This window comes from Barbatula barbatula, assembly GCF_947034865.1.
Source record: "Barbatula barbatula genome assembly, chromosome: 18".
NCBI lineage: Eukaryota > Metazoa > Chordata > Actinopteri > Cypriniformes > Nemacheilidae > Barbatula > Barbatula barbatula.
Genome location: NC_136781.1, coordinates 9,750,758 through 9,775,271, shown reverse-complemented (window position 1 = coordinate 9,775,271; position 24,514 = coordinate 9,750,758). Strand labels below are relative to the sequence as shown.

At 37.4% G+C, this 24,514-nt stretch overlaps 2 protein-coding genes across 3 annotated transcripts; both read left to right on the top strand.

The window, feature by feature from the left end:
• The first annotated feature begins 16,630 nt into the window (after positions 1-16,630).
• Positions 16,631-19,343, top strand: tmsb2 (thymosin beta 2). Its single transcript, XM_079480622.1, has 3 exons — positions 16,631-16,743; positions 17,464-17,568; positions 18,366-19,343. The coding sequence occupies exons 2-3, from the start codon at positions 17,469-17,471 to the stop codon at positions 18,401-18,403; spliced, it is 138 nt and encodes a 45-aa protein (XP_079336748.1). The 5' UTR covers positions 16,631-16,743; positions 17,464-17,468; the 3' UTR covers positions 18,404-19,343.
• A 650-nt stretch (positions 19,344-19,993) lies between these two features.
• Positions 19,994-24,452, top strand: wnt8a (wingless-type MMTV integration site family, member 8a). Of its 2 annotated transcripts, XM_079480620.1 has the most exons (7): positions 19,994-20,512; positions 22,186-22,319; positions 22,425-22,458; positions 22,590-22,728; positions 22,819-22,944; positions 23,036-23,178; positions 23,291-24,452. In XM_079480620.1, exons 1-7 carry the CDS (start codon positions 20,492-20,494, stop codon positions 23,855-23,857), a joined length of 1,164 nt encoding a protein of 387 aa, XP_079336746.1. In that variant the 5' UTR covers positions 19,994-20,491; the 3' UTR covers positions 23,858-24,452. The 2 variants fall into 2 exon arrangements, with proteins under 2 accessions (XP_079336746.1, XP_079336747.1); XM_079480621.1 differs by lacking the exon at positions 22,186-22,319 and having other exon boundaries at positions 20,426-20,512; positions 23,291-24,270.
• The last annotated feature ends 62 nt before the right edge of the window (positions 24,453-24,514 follow it).

The following is a 24,514-nucleotide window of genomic DNA, read 5'->3' as shown; positions in this document are numbered from 1 at the left end:
ATCTGGCTTACACCTGCAGCGCAGCACCTACTGCTTCCTACTGATGCCCTCTCAAAATCATTGAAATTCAACAGTTCATCTCTATCGTAAGATTCAAAGCATAAGCAAAATGATTTCTCGCATCCTAAATGTCCATGTGTGTGTGAACTGTTTGAGTGTAACAGTATATATATTTATAAAGTTATATATATATCTATAATAATACAAATTATTATTACTTCATATGTTGTTACTACCTGATAGATGATACTAACAAAATCGAATAATATAGTTCATTTTTAGAACTTGATTAATTCAGATTACATGTTTAATATGTCATAACCCAACGTGTCAAACACACACTATATCTGTGCATATATGTGGGATGCAGTGGAGGAGTCACAGCAAGGAATCTCTTTCTCTCACTGAGGGCGCAGGTGGAAAGACTTTTTAGTGATTCATCCAAAGTCAATTCTTAGAGTCTTGGCCTCCCCTCTAGTGGATACATGCTGTCAGTCCCCCATTGCTATGCAAGCTGGAATCCCTCAAGAAGGCCCGAGGCAGGTGCTAAAGTGATATATGTAAGCGTATTTGTGAGGAAGCGAGTCCGTGTGCCTCGGAGAGAGAAAGAGAAAGGCTGCACTTGTCTGTTGTAATTTGGCTGTCTGTCAAAAAGTGAGATATTTAGCTGATTTTTTCTTCCACGGATGAATATTAAATCTAGTGTTGATTCACTGGAAGTGATATTCCCTGCAGACTTCGCACCTCCTTCTGCCCCTCGCGAAACATCCGACCGATTAGAATATTTGGCAAAGTGGAATTCGGTTATGAACGGGTCATTTGGAAACATCTGTGGCCACAGTCATTACCTCGCTCCTATTCCTCCGTTGTTACGATACATACCAACAAACATTAGCACATCACTTTCGCTCTTAGTGGAATTACCATGGTAACAGAGCCCTCTGCGAAGAAGACTGACAAACAACAGTTAGCTGCATCGAGATCTGTCTTGATATTTCATAACAACCACAAACTGAGCCAAATGTCTGTGTGTGAGTCACAGATGAACCTGATGATGGAAGCATCTGTCATGACTCTTGTAATCTTTGCTTTGACAAGAACGATAAGTGGTTGTATTTCAGTCATCTCGTATTTTACAGGTGAGAGGGTCATGGGAGCATGCTGTAACATCTGTATGAAGGACCTGACAGAGCTCTTGCACAGGGGCTGTGGATGGAGGTGAGAGTTAGAGTATAACACATGCGGAGAGGCGGGAATTCTAATGCTTTTATTCTAAAGCGGTTTTTAATCATGTCATAAACAACACTGCACGTATAGAAGAATTCCTGAGTTCAGGTTTAACTAAGTTTGTAATCTGCCTGCTGCTTACTCAAACCTCTGTGACTGATGTATGGGACACTACTCCCTGTTGAGTATAGTGTTAGCATTTTCCCAAGTTAAACCGCACGGTACTCAAACAAGAATACAAATACACAGGACATACAAATAAAGTGATGGTTCACCACAAAACAAATCTGTATTTATTCATCTACAAGTTGACATTATGATAAAATGTTAAATTGAAAGTACAAATTCAGAAGCTGCAGGTTGAGTCAAATTAGTTTGAGACATTTAAACTGTGTAACCTCATGGTGTGAATCACAACAGAAGATATTTTGAGAAATGTGTTGGTGGTTTTGTGTCCATACAATGGAAGTTAATGGGGCAGATTTTGTTTTGCTACCAGTGTTCTTCAAAGTAATAATAATTTTCAGTTTTGGGTGACGTATCCTTATACCTACTTTCATTGTTTCATTAAATAAAATCAGCTTTTATAATGAATATTTTTCTTGTCATGGTTGCCATTGTACATTTATTTAGTCACTGCACTCATCCCAATGCATTCTGGCACTGTCGATCTTCTGCAAAGAGAACATGCAATGCAAAATTCAGCAGAATTTGGCAAAAAATATATATTTCAGGAGGCTAAATTAGATATCGCTACCTTTATGGACAGCTGACTTGGTTTTGGACAGGGACTCGGAGTGTCCATGTCAAAAGTCTATAGAAACATAACAAAGATAAACAAAACTGCTTTGGCTTTTTCTGAAAGCACAGTGGTGATTGATGATGACCACTTTGAGGTTGCCGTGGCATATAAAATGTAACCTTTTGAGAAGTGCCTGTTACCTAAAAGAGGCAGCAGTAAAAGCAGACGCATGCCATGTTTTTTCTCCATTTCCGTCCTTACTCATGTTTGCCACAGCAAGTATCTTGTGGCAGCGAATAATTTCTTCACCCAAAAATACAAGAAACCTTTGACTTCCGGGACCTCTGATGCATGAAATCTCCCTGTCAGGCCCGGCTGGCCATGGTAATTGGTCTCAATAGGCCAGGGGACAAGATAAACGCAGAGACGCCATTAAGACTTCACTTCCTGTTGGCATGTGGACCCATCTAGACAGCACAGATGCACTTACTCGTTTCTGGCCACTGCCAAGCAATTTGCCTTTTTTTACCTCCGCGGCTGTCTTGAAAGAGCACTTGGCTTAAAGAAACAGAGGATTATTGAGTGGAAACTTTAGAAAAAGCCAATTGTACTAATCCTGTGGATTAGTCGCGTTTTAATGCAGAGACAGTTTGGGGAAAGTTTAATTCCTCAAGAAAGTGCTTATAATGTAATGCTATTGTTGCACTGGATTTTCTGTGTTTCTAGAGTGTTCAGCCATGACTTCAGAAGCAAGGTATTCAAAAAAAACCATTCATTTCTTGTGTTGCCTTAACCTTTAAATCCTCAGAGTACTTCAGTAAAAGTAAGTCAAAATCAAAATCAAATCAAAAAGGCTCGCAGCACTGAAAGACGTTGACAAAAGGATTGTCATTAACCTAAGCCTACACAGACAACAGTTTTCTGAAGAAAAAAATCTTTATTCTGTAAAACATATTTCTAATTTTGCTTTATGTAAAAGGCACAACATGTAAGATTTTTGCATTTAAATAATTGTGTTAAAAATGAAAATACATTCCAAAAACATAAAATGAGTTAGTTATTTAGTTTATTTGTGTACCTATATTATTCAAAAAAATTCCAACAATCTAGAAATTGTAAGGCGCCGCACCAATCGATCAAAAGCTGTTGAGTCGCTCTTGTGATGCTTTGATGTTATATGCCTTTCAATAATGTTTCATGTGTATCATTAATAATTTAGATTATAGTCCAAAATTTACGTTAAAATACGAGGTTTCAATCTGATACTTGTTTTTGCAGCCCATGGAGTTAGCGTGAGGTTAAGACTACATTTAGTTCAACCCACCCCAAGCTTGTATTGTAACATTTGCCGGTCCACTCGAAAATGAGTGTCAGTGTTACGCTTTGACTCCTCTAGGTTTGAACATTACACGCATGTATGAAGGTGGAGTAACCTTAGCAGAACGGGGCGATTTTCTAATGTTTTTATAATTCGTGACGTGTCTTGGGTGTACATGTACGTTTATTACTTTGTGCGCACATATTAGACGCATTTTTGCACGTGACCCCACCCCTACAGATAAACCTAACAGTTTGTATATTATAATATAAAACACATAACGGCAGACACGGCATAGATTCTATTTATTAAAAAAATTGCAATTACTCCAAGCCCAAAGATGCCCTTCGCTGTCCGCCATTAAACTGAGCGTGTTACAGCTAGAGGAGTCAAAGCGTGACACTGAAGTGCATTTTCGAGTGGACCGGCGTGTCTGTTACATACTTTTGCATGATACAGGGTTGTTTATTTGCGTATGCTTGAATGTGAAGCTATATTTTGGCATCTGATTCTTTGCAAATATGATACAGCAACAATGTGTTGAGGCAACCTTTTAACATGAGCGGCAAATAATTATTTAAAGAGCCTGAAAAAATACCCATAAGAGTGTGAAGCGTTTTAGACCAAGGTTGGGCTTACAGAGTGAAATTCATGAGGTACTGACAGCACTTTCTGAGCAAGGAGAGAGAGAAGAATGGTCACTTATCTGCAGAAACCTGTGCACAGGCAAAGCTAACAGGCTTTAGGAGATAGAGGCCAGTCTCAGCTGTGTAATTGCCTAATCCATTTCTGCTCAAGAAAGTCTGGTTTGAAAAGTTCTGCTGAAGCACCAGGTAACATCGTCTTGACCCATTTTTGCCTCTGTCAGCTGCTACTTTAGATTTGGTGGTAGGAGGCTGAATGGAGCTCCACCCACTGCATCTGTTAGGATGCTCGACCCTCCAGCAGGAGGTCCAGGCTGTGGAGGAGACATTTTGAGGTCACTCGGTGACAGTGTGGTATGCTGACAAATGACCACCCTGGTGAAGATACTAACATTTTACAGGAGGGCATCACAAACAAGTGGGTGGGATAGGACCAGATAATGATGTTTTATCAAGACTGTCTAACAACAACAAAGCACAGTTAATGTTATTAAACCAGGAATCTCATTGATATTATTTTAGTGTACATTTCATTTATGGTGGATTACGATCAAGGTTTCACTGCAAACATTTTCTTAGTATTTTTGTCTTGTTTTGTAGAATAAATATCTTTAAAATTTTAATTAAGATACATTTTCTTCAGAAGCAAAATTACCTTAGATAGTAAATCTTGTTTACAGAAAAAATCATCATCAAAAATATCTGCCAATGGTGAAAAAATTAAATCTTGAATTAAGTTTAAACCTGTTTTTAGTGCTTAATTCAATAACATTACATATAAAAACAACATAAAATAAAAATTCTTACCCTATTGGCAGATATTTTATATTTTCTTTCAGTTAATATCATAAGTTAGTTAATCAACTAAATGTAATCTTGAGGTATCTTGATTTAAGGTTATGAAGAATAAGTCTATGATGCATTTTGATTTAAGAATGTATAGATATTTAATAGACAAAACTCTAAGAAAGCCGTTCAGTTTAGCATTCATACTGGCAAATGTTTATAAAAAGGACAAATATCTGACACAGTCAGACAAGATCTGTCACTGCCTAAATGAACAAGGTAAAAGTATTTTATAGGCAGTAATTTGTCAATGTAGCCCCAGCACCTCAGAGGTGACCCTTTATTCTTCTAGCAAATCCAATCAAGTTGTGATACAACCACTTGTAATTTAAGAATTTTGGGTGGGAAGGTGAAACATTTTACGTGTGTGGACTATAAATGATTCGATTATGTTTTACCAGTGACCATTTACCTTAACACCAGCAAAGAATAATAAATAGTTTCTGTACTCTGGGCCAACATCATAATCCAAAGTGTTCTGTCAGTAGGAAATGCCTTATCCTTACGCCGTAAGTTATGATAACTTGCAATTTTATGTAAATTTTTATGTAAAATCAACTTCAATTCACTTAATTAGCTGAGAGTGTTAATTCGCTCCAGTGAGCCTAGAGAGCATGTGACAAGGTGTCATCATTACTATTCATTTCTGGCCCTTCTCATTGACTACCTCAACAGGATGAATTGAAGAGGTTTAACTGGCATGCATTTAAAATGACCCAATAAAACTATTTAATGTATTATGACCGGTTAATGGGTAAAGAATGACCGATGAAGAGTAGATTACCCAAAACAGATACAAGAAAAGCAATACTGTTTAATGAATCAATAAAATAAATATAATAATTGATTGCGTTCTTATCATTTACATGAATGCATTTGGCAGACGCTTTTATCCAAAGCGACTTGCATTGCATTATACTTTACATTTGTATCATAGTATGTGCAGTCCCTGGGATCAAACCCCCTGACCTTGATGTTGCTAGCGCCATGCTTTAACCACTGAGCTACAGGAAACCTTGGAATTTTTTTAACATTTTTGTTGAAAAAGAGTTACTAACACATATTCTTATTCACATATTGGTTTGAATTTTTTCCTTACATTGTGTACATTTTGGGACTTTCTTTTAGAAATGAAAAGTTATCTAAAATGTCAACTTTACAAAAAGTTATTATTAATCAACAAAAATAATCAAATAAATCATACTTACACAGCTTGTCAAATTTATACAAAGTAAACATTTGTTTTGTTTTAAGGATATCTTTACTGGAGACCAAGAAATCAAAAACCTTTGTAATAAAAAAATACAAACAATTAAGTCACACGACTGTCAAGCCTCCATCTGTTACATATGGGCAATGTTTTGTAATCCGAAAACTCATCTGCTCTGTTCATCTCCAAACTTTTCGTAAAAAAAGAAGCAACAACCACACTGTAACAACGCACCCAAATCTGAAGAGCACCCAACAGAGCAACACTTAACTACAGTAGAAACCAACAGTGAACTGCTAAGCTATTGGCCTTTATTTCTATATAAATACAAACTGTATTTTCTATTTTCTGACTTTGTCATATTTCTTTCTATAATGTTCTAGCTCAATGTTATTAACGCTCAATTTCACCCAATTATAAGACTCCTTACTGGACAGCAGCCAGTGGAGGAAATGTGGATCTGTGTGTGGTCACTTAATGTTCGGAAGATGATGCATTTGAGAACATGAGTACTAAAAAACACTTCAACACTCATACAGCTACACATGCTTTTATAGTGTTTATATTCAATTTATGTGTAATTTATGTGCACTTAAAGCGCAAATAATTCCCTCTTTCATCATCTCAGTAAAAAAGACCAGCATGAACCTTTTAAGTAAAGTCATGTTAACCGAAGAAAACTTGCTAGTTAACAAGCATATCACCGAAGCATCCTCATGATAGCTTCATAAAAGTCCAACTCAAGGGCTTGAAAGCCAGAGGTCAGCCAACTCGCCTTATAATAACAAGACACGCTGTCTTCTAAAAATGGACACCTGCTTGTATTTTCTGATATAGACCCTCCGTCTCTGAAAGTCATGCTTCACAGGCCTTGGCACTCCACATTGTGTGGGATGCCAGAATTTCATTGATTTTTCATGTTAGGGTAGTGTTCAAATATAGACCTCTGTTAAATCACAAGATTACAGAGGTAGATATTTTTGTACTGCCAAAGGTTTATACGACATATCGTAGGAAGATGGTTAAAAGGCCAGGGAGCCCCTAATGATCCTATTTTACATTTAAGTAGATTTAGATGAATTGAATAGCGTGCCAAAAAAGCAAGCTAAGTGGCTTTTTACAAAAGGGGCACATTTTATCATTCGCCCAGCATATTGAAACACTGCTCTGGGTAAAAGGGGACAAATCGATACGGGGAAGCAAGTAAGGGAACATTCTGGAGCAGCAAGGCGTTGAGCAGCACCTGAGGCCCTGTAAACTGAATTCATTAGTCTTCACCAGTGCTAACACACAGCCACACATACAGATACACTGACTAGACACTTCTGACCAGCTTCACCTGTGAAAAACATTAGAATCGGTCTTTACCACACAGTCTTGGCATGTATTTTGAAGAATGTTGGTAACCAAACAACATTGTGCCCTTATAGACTTCCATTGTATGGACACAAAACAACAGAGACATATTATATCACATCTCTAAAAATCCATATAGTTATGTTTTAAAGAAATTCCTGCTTGCTGATTTTCTGATAAAGGAATAGCTCACCCAAAAATTTTAATTCTGTTAATATTTGCTCATCCTCATGTTATTAAAAAACAATACGACTCTGCAGAGCAAAACATGTCTTGAAAAACGTCGGTAACCAATCAAGTTTGTGCTCCACAGAAGACATATACATGTTTTTGAGGGTGAACAAATAATAACAGAATTAGCATTTTTGGGTGAACTATCCGTTTAATAGATATGTCAGCAAAAACTGTGTAAGCATCTATTATTCAAAGCAATACATTTTAGCAAGCGCGCTCAATTTCTCTCTGTTTCTTTGGAACATAACAGAATGGATTTTAGAGACATAATAGAAAGACATGATAAAATGTTACTATTTCTTTCTTTCCTTGTTTTGGCAAGCAAACCGAAAAGATTTTAAGACTATAAAAGAATATGTCAACAAATCTCTCTCTCTCAGTCTCTCTCCACGGCCCAAAATAAACAAGCAGTATACAGTGATGTTCTAGATAGTAGTCTGTGTCTGAACCTGATAAGGCAGTGTGCGAGTATGTGTTCTCAATGTACATGTGTACGGTCTTCCTGATTCTCTCCTCCTCCACCCCCTTTATCTCTGTCTCTGCTCACAAGCTGCTCGAGCAAGATAAACTCACATCTGGGCAGAAGACAATGTGTACCCAGTTCTGCAGTAGGTCTATAAACACATTTACAGTCTTTAAATAATCTACAGCGTTTGATAAGATCACAGACACTTATAATTACTGTAAAAACGTGATTCATTGATCTGCTCTCTTTTAAAAACCACCCCCAAACAATCTGTAATCACGATTAACATTAACAAATATACACATTTCCATGCTTTTGAACAGTTGTGTATAGAACAAATCATTTTCATTGCAGTTTTTTAACAGCTTGGGCTCTGCTGTGCCAGTCAATAAGTTCAGTGCAAACAGCACCGTCTGAGCATGACAACGTTGCACACTGGACATAACAAGTATCTAACTGCCACTTAATGTCAGTATCCACAAGGAAGAAATCAACTAGGGTAGACCACAGTGTGTGTACTGAAAGTGTGTATACATGTACTAAACACTCAGCACTTTCTCTTTAATATCTTTCAAATGGAAAGTGTCACAGACCTCGGTTGACCATTGAGACGTAAAGCTTTTCATTCATTCATTCATTTACATTTAGTCATTTAGCAGACGCTTTTATCCAAAGCGACTTACAAAGAATTCAGGGAGCAATAAGCAATATGTCATACAAAAACAATAGTACAATAGGTGCTAATACAAAGTTACAAGTTTCAATAAAAGCTAGACCACTACAAGTTGAGAGAAAGAGAGAGGGTTAGTGTACACTAACTTGTCTGTCAAGTATTCACAGAAGAGATGGGTTTTTAGTAGTTTTTTAAGGTTGTGAGAGATGCGGTTGACCGGACAGAGTTAGGAAGAATGTGCCATAGTTGTATGTCCTTACAATGAAAGTCAATGGGGCCCAACATGGTTTGCTTACAGACATTCTTCAAAATATCTTCTTTTGTGTTCTTTAGAAGAAGCAAAGTCCTACAGGTTTGGGAGGAACTGTCCCTAGAATAGAAAACATCAGCCTGATTTGAAAAAGTGGTCTATAAGGTGCCCTCACTAATAGAGTGAAACAAACCTGTGTGTATGGCAGCAGGCTGCAGTTAGTGATGTGAGAAACATCGCTCCATACCTTTGCTCCAGTGATCCTAGAGGTGGGATGTCATGTGAACCCAGTGACAAAATGCAGAAATTCAAGAGAAAGACAGAGGAGGGAAGAATTTTCCACTAATGTGTGTGGATGTCTATAATCTCTTAAATGCTGTCAGACTTGAATTGTTTCTAAATCTTATGGGTAAATACCAATGGCCTTTTTCTATTTCCACAGTAACCTTGACAGCTGTCAGGTCAGCACAACATAATTCTCTTAGCAGACACAGCCTTGCAGCGTTATGCGGCTGAAACTTAGAGCAAAGAGTGCGGTTCACCTGTCTCATTTATCTTGAGAACACACACACGCACATACTGTAGTAAAGGGGTCGTTTTTTCCACTATGACCATTTTATGACAAAACAAAAGCAAATGAAAAAACACTGACCTTTTTTCCCTTTTGCCGCTTTCTTATTTAAGAGGAAATAGTGAGGAAAGATGATAAATATATTTATGAGCAATGATTTTAACTTGAACATTGACTTGAACAAAACATTTATTTTAAATTCAGACAGTAGGGTTGCACCTGATTTTCCTTATTGAGAGATGTAGTTTGTTGACCCTGGAACAACATTTCTAAACCGTAATAATAATTTATCTCTAAAATCAGATTGAAATTATATTGTAGATGAATAAGAATGGTGTAGAATTTATCCCTTGATTGGAATGCGGTCCCAGTACATCAAATCAAGCATTAACTTTATTAAGTTTACCTCTATAGTCTGTTCAGGGGTCATCCACACGGTGACGCGTTTAACTGTATACATAAAGATTTTGTATCGTATCTGCTTTTCGTCCACACGGATCCGCTGAAACCACAATTTTTTTAAATCGGGCCCCAGAGTGGATAAATCTGAAAACGCCACCCTTGAGTTTTCGTGTGTACAACCGATACGCATATTGTACCATCCAGCTTGGCAATTCCACTATCACTCCCTCCGAATCGGCCAGGAACCTCAGAGTAATATTTGATGACCAGCTGTCCTTCAATGATCACATTGCTAAGAAAACGCAATCATGCCAATATGCCTTATTTAACATTCGAAAGGTTAGATCCTACCTTACTGAGCATGCGGCACAACTCCTTGTCCAGGCCCTGGTCATCTCAAGGTTGGACTACTTCAATGCTCTTCTTGCTGGTCTTCCTGCAAAGGCTATCAAACCACATCAGCTGGTTCGAAGCGCAGCAGCACACCTCTTCTTCCAACAGCCTAGAATGGCTCATGTGACACCACTTTTCATCTCTATCCACTGGCTGCCAGTTGCAAATTCAAGTGCCTGCTCTTTGCCTACAGGACTATCACTGGAACTGCGCATGCATACTTTCACACCCTACTACACTCCTACACCCCATCAAGAACCCTGCGTCTTGTAATACCAAGAACGAGCTGCGCCTTGTAATACCTTCTCATAAGGTCACTAAATCCCTTTCTCGCTCATTCACCTTCACAACTGGAACATTCTTCCTAATGCCGTCCGGTCAACCACATCTCTCACAACCTTAAAAAAACTACTTAAAACACACCTCTTCGGCGAATACTTGACAGACAAATGAAAAAAAAAACACTAACCCTCTTCTCTCAACAGGTAGTGGTCTTGCTTTGTTGAAACAAGTAACTTTGTATTAGCACCTAATGTACTATTGCTCTCTTATGACATATCGCTTACACATACTCTGTGTAAGTCGCTTTGGATAAAAGCGTCTGCTATATGACTAAATGTACAATGTAAATGTAATAATGAAATACAGTTTAGCAGCTCTTCAGGATGACAGTTGTGACAATTAAAAAAAACATACATAAACAAAGGTTTATATACACACAATATTATACAAATATAAGTCCTCTGAGGTAGTGCAGTGACAGTGCAAGTGCAAGTAAAGCAAAAGTGCAGCAGAGTAATATAGTAGGAGATGGTTATTGCACCATTATAGGAGTTGTTATTGCACATTTTAGTTTGGTTCGGAGTCTCTAAGTGATTATGTATTTAAGCATCTAACTGCTTGGGGATAGAAACAGTTTTTCAGTCTGTTTGTTTTGATCAGTCTGTACCTTCTCCCAGAAGGTAAGGGGTTGAACAGATTATGTCCAAGATGAGCAGGGTCTTTTGAAATGCAGTTGGCCTTCTTCTGAAGTCGGCCAGTGTAGATGTCATGGGCAGTGACATACATGTACCAATCACAGGCTCAGCTGCCCTCACTACCCTCGGCAGGTCCTTCCTCCTCCTTCCTTTTCCACCTATACATTACAGGACGAGATAAACTTGCTCTAAATTACTCATTAAAAAAATACTTGTCAAAAGAAAGTTGGCACTAGATGTGGTTCTTTTTGTTAGTTTTTTAGAGAAAACAATTATTTAGAGAAAGTTTATCTCGTCCTGTCATGTATAGGTGCTGTGTAGGAGTTTTTTCGAGCACCTTCATTCGAGCACCCAGTAAAAAAACAAACATATGCTGGTTAGGTATGTTTAGAAGCATGCATCTGGTTTAAGATGGTCTTTAGATGGTCATGAGCTGGTATAAACTGGTCATGAGCTGGTTATGAGCTTGTCCTGAGCAACCTTCTCATGACCAACTAAGTAGAGTACTAAATAGTATTTGTATCGAAATCATTTTGTTCTAAGAATCATTTATTCAAACTAACTACAAGTGACCTTTTTATTTGTATATTTATAAAAGTAAATAGGATTAGCTAATATTTATATTGTTTGCTCCTTTTCCATGTAGGCTAAGGGATAGCTTCCATCTTATTTCTTGAGTTTATTTACTTGATGGGAAGTCTACCAACATCACAATATTTCCCTCATCTGTTGTTATGTCATACAATATATGCTACAGACAAGAATAATATAAATTCCCAACAACAACTACAGTATAGCCAGTCAACATTAGCAGCAAAGCTTTGCGGGTGTTCATGAGTAATGTATTTACCAAATTCATGGTCCTTAATGGATCGACTGCAGAGCACTGCCTCCATCTGAATGATTTCATCGCACAGGGCCGCCCACAACACATGAGAATTGATGACATGGTGTGGGACTTGTAAGATTTGTTACTAAAGCAATAAAATATGATTTGAGAATATATGAAAATCTACCTAAAAAAGGTTGAGAAATATTGGTCAAGTGTGATGAGTGAATTCAGGTGCTCTACAGTATAGGATGGTATGTATGACAATGATCCATGTACTATTGTTTGTGTACCACTTAGCCACCCGGCTCAGAATAGAATAAACATGCTCATACTGCCACCATGTGGTTATATACCATATATTTAAATTAAACACCTGTTTAACTGGTTTAAGTGATACTTCACCCAAAAATGAATATTCTGTCATTATTTATTCACCCTCAGATTATTACAAACCTTAATAAATTTCTTTGTTCTGCTGAACAAACAAAATATATCTGGAAGATTGTCAAATCTCCCCCCCCCCCCCATAGACTCCCATAGTATTTATTTTCCCTTCTACACCAGTAAATGTTGGCTGAGATCTGACATTCTTTCTAAAATAAAGTGATGTATACAGGTTTGGAACAACCTGATGGTTAGTAAATGATGACAGAATTTTTATTTTGGTGGAAATTATCGCTTTAATTTCGAGGTGTGGTTTCCGTTTTACAATGTTTTTTTTTTTGCAGGTGTAATTAAAAACAGTATGAAAGTGGATGCAGGAACAACAACTATGTACATCAGAAGTCTGTCTTGATTCTTTTGGGGTTGACTGAAGCACATGAATATATATCAGTTTTAAGAGCTTTAAAAGTTTTAAGAGCTTTTTTGTCTCGCTGTAGACAGAAGGCCAAAACTAAAATATGGTCAAATAAGAAAAAGATCAATAGTGTTTTCAAATGATCTTTATGAATGTGGACACAGCCTTACTGAGGAGAACAGAGTGAGTCAGGATTAGAACTGACAAGACACTACAGAAAGTCTATATGTTGGCCTTTCATGAGGTAAATTGGATATCTGACTGACCTTTTCAATGGACTCTGGCCCCAATCTCCTAACTGCTAGCATTTACAGCACAAAGGTTAATGGTAGGAGTTGAAGCCAGAATGAAGGTTTTGGATGGAGCTCTAGGTTACTTGCCAGCTCAGAGATCAGATCATCTTCAGAGATCTAGACAACAAGCAGGAACTGGCACGCCTTCAAGTCTTCGTATCACAGATTATGCCACAGTTAAAGGGACAGTTCACCCAAAAATGAAAGTTCTGTTATCATTTATTCACCCTCTAGTCATTTCAAACCCTTTATGAAGATATGGTATTTTGAAGAATATTGTTAACCGAACAACAGCTGTCTACCAGCATTCTTCAGATTATCTTCCTTTGTGTTCTGCAGAAGAAAGCAAGTCATACAAGTGTGAAATGAAAAGAGGGTGAGTAAATGATCGAACATTCACTTGTATCATATTATTATAATCTTGCAAGGATTTTATTTTCATCACGTAACTTGTCCCACATGGTTTGTCGTAGGATGAGAGCTCAAATCGACCGACGGATTGAGGAGAAGTGTGCTTTGACTTATGTACGCGATCAGGCAGAGGGTGTTCATAGGGGGCTAAGAAAACTATTGTAAAATCCCATTGACTTAACATTGCGACAAAGTTTGACGGGTCGTGGCTCAGAGCGAGGATATCGTAGAAACATGCGGGTTACCTACATTTGAAGAGGCTGGCAGGCTCTGTAAGAACATACATAACAATGGGGTGTAAGTTGCACCCCTGGGGCCTAAGAGTCTCCTGAATTTCCCCATTGACAAAAAATGGGGCAGGAAATATGCCCATATAAGATGTTACAACTGTCCCGTGTTGAATATCTTCCCAGTACAACCACTTAGAGACAAGGTAGTGGGCTCATTTTACTCAGGCAACCAATCAGTGTCACACGATCATCATTAAGCTATAAAGCCACAGCCATAGCAATAATTTACAGAGATAGACTCCTATTATAAAAGAAACAGGTGGATATCTTCATAGTACAACCACTTAGAGACATGGGGGTGGCTCATTAATTTCACTCATGGCTTGGCGTACCATGCTAGCAACATACCAGTCATGTTAGCATCATTTTAGCAGACTGGCAAATCGTGTTAGCAACATGTTAATCGTGTTAGCATCATGCTAGCAACATGTTAATCGTGTTAGCATCATGCTAATCGTGTTAACATTGTCAACTAATCTTGTTAACCTCATGTTAGTAACATGAAGATCATGTTAACATCATAATTATTGTTATTTGGTGTTGAAACTTAATATTAGCGTCCCGGTTTTGTCACGCTAGTCCTCCGGAGCAGACCGAGGTGCACGAAGTTTAGCTCTAAAAATTTTGTTTTTTCAACATCGAGAAGAAACTCACAACTGTATTTACACTTAAGGACAGGTAGACGCGACGAAGACATACAAAAACACTGCGACTTACAAGACGGAAAACACGAAAACACTGTTCTGTCGGGAGAGAGAGACAAGCCGCAGCATGTGCATGCGCCGCCATCTTAGTTCTAATGTGCATCTAAGCAGGCTCATTCTTATACTGCACTTTTTATTTACATTAAGGCATTTGGCAGACGCTTTTATCCAAACTGACTTTATCCTATACATTTTACATAGGTATCTACAATCCCCTAGGATCGAACCCACAACCTTGCGTTGTTAACGCAATATTTTACCACTGAGCTACAGGAAAGTTTTTTAAATCTTACTTTTTACTCATTTTAAATCAAGTTTTTGCCTTTCAGTATGAATAAATAAGCCTTTAGGATAAATGTAAACTAATGTTAGTCTTCAGAACTTCACAGTCTTTCACTTACACAATCAACAATTTTTGTGTCTCACTTTTACAATTAAGCTTCTCATCCAGGCTGAGGTAAACCAAATTAAATGAGCTATTTTTAAAAAGTCAGGAGCCATTCAATATGTCTAAAATATAAATGAAATGTAAATGAAAAGTAAAATTGGATTTTTATATATTCAAATAAATAAATGAAATCATGTAGCAATAAAAATACATATAATGCAGTCTAGAATCTGTTACATTGCCTTATGTTGCTCCAATGAGTGTCCTGTTAAACTGAAGTGAAAAGTCGCCATCTGCTGGTTCACTAACACACTTTGGTTTGGTCACTCAAAAACCTTTAGACTATTAACAATATACAAACCACTACTATAGAAAATATAAATCTTTGCAAATTAACTTTACTGACAGAATACAGTATATTGTTAGTTTGTTGACAAAAATAAAAATGCTACAATATTTTAATTTAATTTAATAACTAAAGAAAAGAAGCCAGTTAAAGCTAAAAAATTGAATCTCCCTCAATACTGTGATAGATCAAGCTACTGTGTAATAAAATTCCAAAAGTTTTAACCCAAGATGCCAAAATCATTTCCCAATTTATTTTGGATTTTATGTTGAATATATTCTGAATTGTTCATTTAAATATATTATATTACATTTTCACTCTTTTTCGACAGTGTGATCAACCTGACAGACTGATGATGTCACACTGACTAGTAGCCACGCCTAGAGAAAATTATGTCAGTATACCAACAGTCAGTTGTGTAAAAATTAATAATTAAGAAGTCATGCTGAATTACTAACAATAAAACTATTGTCTGAAATTCAAACATTTTATTGAAGTATTTATTTCCATTTCTTTAATTACTATTATTGTTTATAATGACCTTTAGTCAACCAAACAAAACTACCCACGGCTTGGAAAATAGCCCAAATAAATAAATGATAACCCAGCATTTTCTATAGTAGTCACCATCTCAAATTGCAGCAAGCCGACAAATTTGGAGGGATAAAAAAAATGAAGTTATTAAGTTTCCACAAAGAACTTATTTGACCCCTTCTGGAAAAGACACATTTTATGAACATTCCTCGACATGTTTCTGTTGTGATTATTAGTAATTAATAGGTTCTTATAATTGCATAGTTTCTTGTTACCAACGGACCATTATTCTAAAGTGTTACCCATACTGCTTTATATTTTTATACTTTGCTTTAAGGATTCATTTTTGTGAATGTACAGCTTTCATAATGTATTTAATAAGACAGTTCTACTTGCTCAACCATATATGTTAAAAGGAGAGATGACTCAGGGTCTCACGCTCTCATACAACAGAATCAGCAGTACAGGATCCCAGCCCCCAACCAGACAGCTGCATCACACACACTGACACGCTATTATACACTGTTGTTATATAAATATAAAACGTTCTTCGCTGTATTTGTCATATTCTATCCTTATTACTTCATCATTTGATCATTTAAAAGCATCCGTCCCCTGTTTCTATGGAGCATGAATATTAAACAGACAGGATGAGAAAGCAAAGAAGGGATAGGCTGGTAAAGCCTTTCCAGCATCCTCTCTCTCTTTCTCTCTCTCATAATTCCACACCCTGGCGGACACACAGACATCAGCAGACGCAGTCTGGATAATCTTAGCAGACACGTTGTCCTCCTCTCTTTTAACCAGCTAGTAGATACAGCCACTTTGTGCCCTACGGTAAGTCTTTTATTCTAACAATACACATCCCTTTTCTCTGCATGCTTGTGCGGTTCAAAGCAGTAGCATTGTTAATGTGATGGCCGGAGGTTGTGATTTCACATCGGCTAGATGGGTGCGGCAGCCTGAGAATGCAGAGAGATAAGGGTTATAGAAACATGGACTGATATGGATATCAAATGCAATTGTTTCATGTGGTGGAGGTATAAATCAAAATGCCATAATGCTGATTGCATGCCAAAATCACCTATCATATGAATTCATGTAAAGAGAATATTTAGACATTTCATTAATGAAATAAAGAAAGGTGTTTGGAGTTAAATGGACGAGCAGTATGTTGGTAGGTACATGTTAAGGCACATGGTGTGTTGGTTGGTGGGCGGTTAGCAACATGATACATACATGGAAAATGGCTAAGCTGTTGCACACGTGTGCTGCATGCTACCATCGCACATATGTACAGAGAAAACATGCAAATGACTTCCCCTATTCAACTGACTTCATTTCATCCAGAACACAGCAATTCTGAAATGTAGCTGATGTTTTTTTATATTATATTCAATTATATTTTATGTTTAATCACACACATTTTTAAGGTTTTAGAAATGAACTGTGAAGTAAAATTGTGTGTGTGAAGACACAGGCTTTTGTGAAACGCAGAAGACAAAGCAAGGTCAGTGCTTTGTGGCTGGAAGTCACATCTATTATCTCTGTTGACAGCAAACATGTCTGACAAGCCAGACCTGACAGAAATCGCCAGCTTTGACAAAACCAAGCTGAAGAAAACAGAGACAAAAGAGAAAAACCCTCTTCCTACCAAAGAAAGTGAGTATCTATGACATTACTGCATACAGTGTGTCCAGTCGGCTTTTGGGTGTGGTAGCCTATAGGTCTCTCTCTCTTTTTTTCTTGCTGTCCTCTGCAGTGTTTTGTCTATTCTCCTATTTATCTTCCTTTTTTTACTCTCACAATAAAAGTGAATGAGCAAGTATAGATCTTATAGTATTGACTTTATTTCAGATTGATTCTTTATCACACCTGTTTCCGAAAAAGAAATCTAAGAATCTGTCCTTTTTTTGCATTCACTCTTTTAAACACGGCTCAAAAAGCGGCTTCTTTTATTTAGCATCTTATGTCAGCAGATGAGTGTCAGCTCCACTGCCATCAAAAGCCTCCATCAGCATTGCAGGGTGGACCGAAGCCTGTTTGCAGTTCAAAATTTCCCATGTGAATAAATGTCGTATTTGCAGTAATGCCACTGTTCCTTGATGGGAGGCGAGCACATTGAACCTTTAAATGCATCTCTCTCTCTCTCAAGACCTTAAGAGGCTTTCTTGGCATGATAAAAGCATTTGCACTGCCAAAGCATAAATAAACATAGAATGCATCTCTGAGTGACCACAAGAAGCTGCTTGATCAAAATGCCAAGAGTGCATTTTGTCAGATTCTAGGCAAAGGGTGACTATACTGAAGATGCTAAAATAGAAGCGTTTATTTTTTGTCACATATTCTACATATTTATAAACATATTCTCTGATGGGCTCTTAAAAATTCAAATGGATTTCTTTATGGCAGGATAAGAGCATAAATAAACTTTTTTTTTATTTATTCTCTATTTTCAGCTATTGAGCAGGAGAGGAAAGGAGACGCCACCCCGTGACCTATAAGATCAGATGACAAGCACAAATAATCTTCTAATGTTACAACAACAGATATTACAATTCCTATTTCTGTTTTAAGGGTGCTATTGCCCCATGTGATGCATGGTTACCATGGTGATTGGAGTCACTGGGGCCTCCGATTGGAAGATTGATGAAGGGGGTGATGTGGCAGGGTTTAAACTAGTTATTTTACCAAATTCTGTTAAGTGCAGTGACTTTATTATTTTCTAAAAGTGTTTCTTTATGAAATAAAGACAAACGAAATGTAAAAAAATTAAACCCCAAAATGACCCATAATCTTAAAACAGCATATGGTTATCATGTCAGCAAGTGTGACAAATAAACACTTCCTTTGTTAATATATTAATAGTGCTTAGACTGCAGATAAATGTCACATTTTACTTGCGTAAGTTTCTGTATTTCAACATTTTCAATGTTTTGCTAAGGTAAAGAAGTATGTCGTCCACTGTTATCTGTCAATTTTTTACTCAAAGACTGTTGTTTGTTAACACTAATGTGACAAAAGAATATTTGAAGAGTTTGGTTCCAAAATGAGATAACTCCTTAACTCATGTTTTTTATTTATTGTGCATTCTAATTAATATCAATCAAACTCCAGTTTTTTTATTAAAGCCATATCTCAAAAAATATATATGAAAACTAAAACACAACAATAAAAATTTTAATTGTTTTGAATACATTTTTGGAACCAAAATCTTAATGTTCTTGTCCCAATAATCACATTTCATAACTTTAAATTGTCTCTAAGATGTTCATATTTACGTCTAAATTGAATTATATAGTTGACTCCCAATAGGCCTACATGTTTAAGGGGTTTTAGTGTTCACTTTGAACAGAACAGAACAGAATTCACAACAAAATGTAACTATGTTTGAAACAAATACAATAAAATCACCATGTTAAAAAGGTAACTTCCCTATTTGATAGCTAGTTCCCCTTATTTTGAATAGTGTGAAGTTAATTTTCACTCTGCATAGGAGTCGGTGTGCATTGACCTCACATATCAACTTCCGCAAGACTCCATCGTTGTATTTAATGCAACATTGGAGTTGTGTCGTTTATTTATTTAAGTCATCTTACCCATAGCCAGCTAAATTAAGACAGAGATAGTGTGCGTTACAGAAAGCCATTCAAGTGCACGTTATTAGTATAAAACTACAATTTATTTCGGTCAACTTAAAGGTGCAGTCCACCAGAAAAAAATTATCTGTCACCACTTACTCACCCCTCAGTTGTTTCAAATGTGTATAAGATTGCTTAATTATTCTTGGCCACCATTGACTACCAAGAAAATATTACGATGGTAGTCAAAGTGCCCTAGAACTGTTTGATTTCTATACATTGTTGAAAATATCTTCCTCAGTGTTCATCAGCACAAAGACATTTATACAGATTTTAAACAATTTGAGGGCGAGTGTGTGGAAGACTAATTTTCATTTTCGAGTGAACTGTTCATTTCAGAAGCTGTTTTTATGCGTGACCAGCAGGGGCGCCACAAATAATGATTATAACAGTTCGCACCTGAAGTTCACATTATTACCTTAATCGCAACTTTACAACACGGTTTTGAATCGCTTACGATATCTCATAAGACATCCAATTTAGACTAATTCGTGCGCTTTCGCAAAATAACGTGAGAAAATGTTAACCTTACGTCGGGTAGTCTCCCCACTCGAACATCGCTGATTATCCGATACTACATGCATTTTACGGGGCTATTCGTGTTTTTACAATTAACACTTGCCGATGAGGTGTTAGAGGACGCGCCTACGTCTCCTTTGAACTCGACTGTTGCTGAACTAAGCACGGCTGGTCTGGCGTCTCTGTTCTTCCCACCCATCTACCACACTACTCCGCGGGCCCTTATCGATTGTTATTACCAACGGACATAAATAACTTGCCAATGAAGTAAACTGTTAAGAAATCAAAACAAAAATAAAAGGAGAAACGCCTCATAACTCCCATGCCGCATAAAAAACGTTCCTCAATCACAAAACAATGCGCAAGGTCTTAACACATCACAGGCTAATGAACTGCACCTGAGCTTCTGTGGGTGACTGGTCAAAATGGATCATCTGTGCAGCAAGGTGAGCCGTGTTCCCCCAAATTTAAGAAGTATTCATATTTGTTGGCTACCATGCACTCCCTCAAAACTACCCTGCAATGTTTAGGCTATAGCAATAAAGTTAGGTCTGTTCGCAAAGAAGATCACTGCCTAACACGGGTTTGTTTTGTGACAAGTAGGTGTGGGAATTTAGGTTTCAGGCACCTTGTCGATTTGATGATGCCCATGTCCAATTAGTGGGGATTATCCTCACTTGAACGTCCCTCTATTGTCTTCCCGCCAGCAGCACTGGATAATCCATTACCCGACCATCAAAAAATGTTGTTTAAAAAGGGATCTTGAGTGGCTAACGATTTGATTCGAAGATGTCAATACGTGGTTTCAACAATTAATCTTCCCACGAGCAGCAGTATGAAATCAAGTCGTATTAATTAATCGCAAAAGTAATCGAAAGTAAATTGATGACACAATTGTTCTCATGATTATTATTCTTTTGTTTACATTGAGCCACGTTACAGCTGTTGATCCCCCATTGAGACAAGTAATAACTCTGTGCGAATTGAGTTGATTTGTTTTTAATTTGTCTCGTATGACACATGATTGAATTTTGAAAACTCGTCAAGTGGAAGTTAGGAAAACTTGAATGGCCATATATGACTGTAGCCTACAATGATTGGTGCCTTCTTAAAACACGCACATTGTATTTTCTGAGAAAGCATGCCTGGCAGGGATTTGGCACTTCTGGGGAGCTTAAGGACACGTATCTGACTACTACTTTTCCAGACATCACTCAAATTCACACCAGCGCTGTTCCCAGGACATCAGCTGGTCATCTATTAACACAAGAGTGTCAGATGCGCAGACGTGTTACATGTTATTTGCATGGCCCTTAGCGGACGGAGCCGAATGATTTTATGGCTTTTTCTATACAATGTAGAGCAGCCCCTTACATTTCAGTGTCATTTCCCAGTCAAAATAAAAAACGTTCCCAAAACATGAGAGGTCACAAATGAAATAAAGACATTTGTAAAATATAATTTAAACTTAATTTGTAAGTTTTAAAATGTAGGTTAAAAAGGTAAAACAAACTATTAGATCAGGAATTCAATTCCGTGTAGAAATGCTATAATTGTTATTATTATAATTATTTTAAAACCTTTAAATTGTGTTAAATATTTGAGGGCCGTTTGTTAAAAAAGTGTACGTCCAGTGCTGCATGTTTAATGCGCAATCAACAGTCAGTGTATTGCATGAATAGGCCTAGACTACTCTTTATACAGGCAAGTCTTAATGAATGCATAATAGAGATTAATGAACAATTTGATCCCTTTGGACAGTCCAACACAAATTGACTGACGAATCCACAAATGGTGCAAATAAATAAATAATTAGCTTTGAACACGACCCGTACAAATAATCCAAATAATTGTATTAAAAAAATTACCTTTTAAACTTATGTATTAGCAACAAACTGTAATGAATCCTCAGGACTAAGCAAAATACGAATACTGAGGACTTACTGGAAAAAAGTTCATGCTTTGAAGTGCAATTTCAATGACGACCCCACGTCTTTTCACAACGAATTGACAAAGGTTGGGAGATGCCTGTCACTCAAACTTTGCTACAGGTATAAATGCCGTGCTCGGTCAAGCACTGAGTCAGTTGTCTCCATCTCTTCCTGGTTATCCATCTCAGTGCTTGTGCCTTGGATCTCAACAAGGAGGGAACATTGAAGAATCAGGGGTCGCTCACGCAACAATGAACCCTTGCCAGCTTTTTGCTTCTTTGGTGATGTCTATATGCTGTCACATACTGTCGACAACAGCATGGTACATTTATTTTTACAATATATTTAAGACGTCACGTTTGATTATGTAATACTCTATTTGTTTTATCAATTACTTTGCTAACTTGTTTCTGTCGTTGTCTTCTAGGTCGGTGAATAACTTCCTGATGACAGGTCCAAAGGTAATTTAAGCGTTCATGTCTATGACACTTGTACCCAGACGGGTCATTTATCTTAAATGATATTATAACAATATAATGTTTATTTTTATTTTACATGCAGTGTCCAAGTAATCTTTTTTTCTCGTCAACAGGCTTATCTTACATACACAACCAGTGTGCAGGCTGGCGCACAGAGAGGTATTGAAGAGTGTAAACATCAGTTCACATGGGACAGGTGGAACTGCCCGGAAAGCGCGCTACAGTTATCTACACATAACGGTCTGCGGAGCGGTAAGCACAACCATCGTTCAACTAAACAATGTCACTTAAACATTTTGTTTGACCAAAAATCTAATAGCTAAACGTTTTGTTCAATTTTAGCCACCAAAGAGACCGCGTTTGTACATGCCATAAGTGCTGCTGGAGTTATGTACACCTTAACGAAAAACTGCAGCATGGGCGACTTCGATAACTGTGGCTGTGACGACTCCAAGATTGGAAAAATGGGTAAGACCTTTTCTTATAAAATTACAATTCACTATATTCAATCTAAAGTGCCTACATGATACATGTGCTTACGTTTTTCTTTTTTTAAAAGGTGGTCGTGATTGGGTTTGGGGCGGCTGTAGTGACAATGTTGACTTTGGGGAAAGAATCGCCAAACAATTTGTGGATGCGCTGGAAAACGGTCACGACTCTCGCGCAGCAGTCAATCTGCACAACAATGAGGCCGGTCGACTTGTAAGTACTAATATTCTTTTAATCATTATTTTCTCTTAGTCAATCGAAATACTTTGTGTATTATTATGTTTGGTTGCAAATTGTCATGGCAAAACTTTTGTGCTTATTTTAGGCTGTCAAGGCCACGCTGAAGAGAACCTGTAAGTGCCACGGTGTGTCCGGAAGCTGCAGTATTCAGACATGTTGGATGCAGCTAGCTGACTTCAGGGATATCGGTACCTATTTGAAAATCAAGTATGATCAAGCGCAAAAACTCGAGATGGACAAAATAAGGATGAGGGCAGGAAACAGCGCCGACAATCGTGGCGCAATCGCGGACACGCTCAGCACTGTGGCGCGCACAGAACTCATTTATATGGAAAATTCTCCTGACTACTGTATAAAAAATCTCAGCCTGGGACTGCATGGAACAGAAGGCAGAGAATGTTTACAAAGCGGGAAGAATCTTTCTCAGTGGGAAAAAAGAAGCTGCAGGAGACTCTGCCACGAATGTGGTCTGAAAGTAGAAGAGAGAAAGATAGAGACTGTTAGCAGTTGTAACTGCAAATTTCACTGGTGTTGCACAGTCAAATGCGAAACGTGCACTCAAACTGTTACCAAATATTTCTGCGCAAAAAGGAATAAAAGCCGCCGGCCGCACAACCATTCACGCAGAAGGCAACATAAGCGTAATAGATGAATTTGGAAATATACAACTAAATATAATTGCAATGTAAATATATTTTTAATTAGATTTTAAAATATGCTGTTTTTACTTATTACTCTGCACATTACTATCAGGAAAATGCCATTTCGATCCCCTAAAAGGTCTTTCCATGTCAATTGGATTTGTCACAAAGTTTCAAATTCACATTGACTCTGTTCATTTTCTGCACTTTTTCGATCACAGATTTTTTGCTGAAATATGTTGAAAGAATGTTTTACATTTTTGCACTGACACAATGATTTATTGAAGTTCACTTGACTGTGTGTAAAATTTCAAAAGGGGTTTGAAGTGTTATGGGACTTATTTAAAGCAATTATTTTATTTTATAACTAAAACAATGTGTTTATATATTCACTTATTTTTTCATGGGAAGAACATTAAATATTAAAAAAAAACTACAGTCTTTGAGTGGTGAATTTTAGTGCACAATTTGACAAGTGTTGAATTTAAAATGTTTATTGACGAATGCATGTTGTAAAACCTCACACCGGGCCGAAATTATGCAATAGTCCCAACTACTTACCAAACTGCCCGCATGCAGACACAGAATAAACTGTCGTGTATTCATATCCTTTGAAGTTCCTTGGAGGCGTTTTTTTGACTTGGCTGCAGTCTCTGTGGACCAATAGC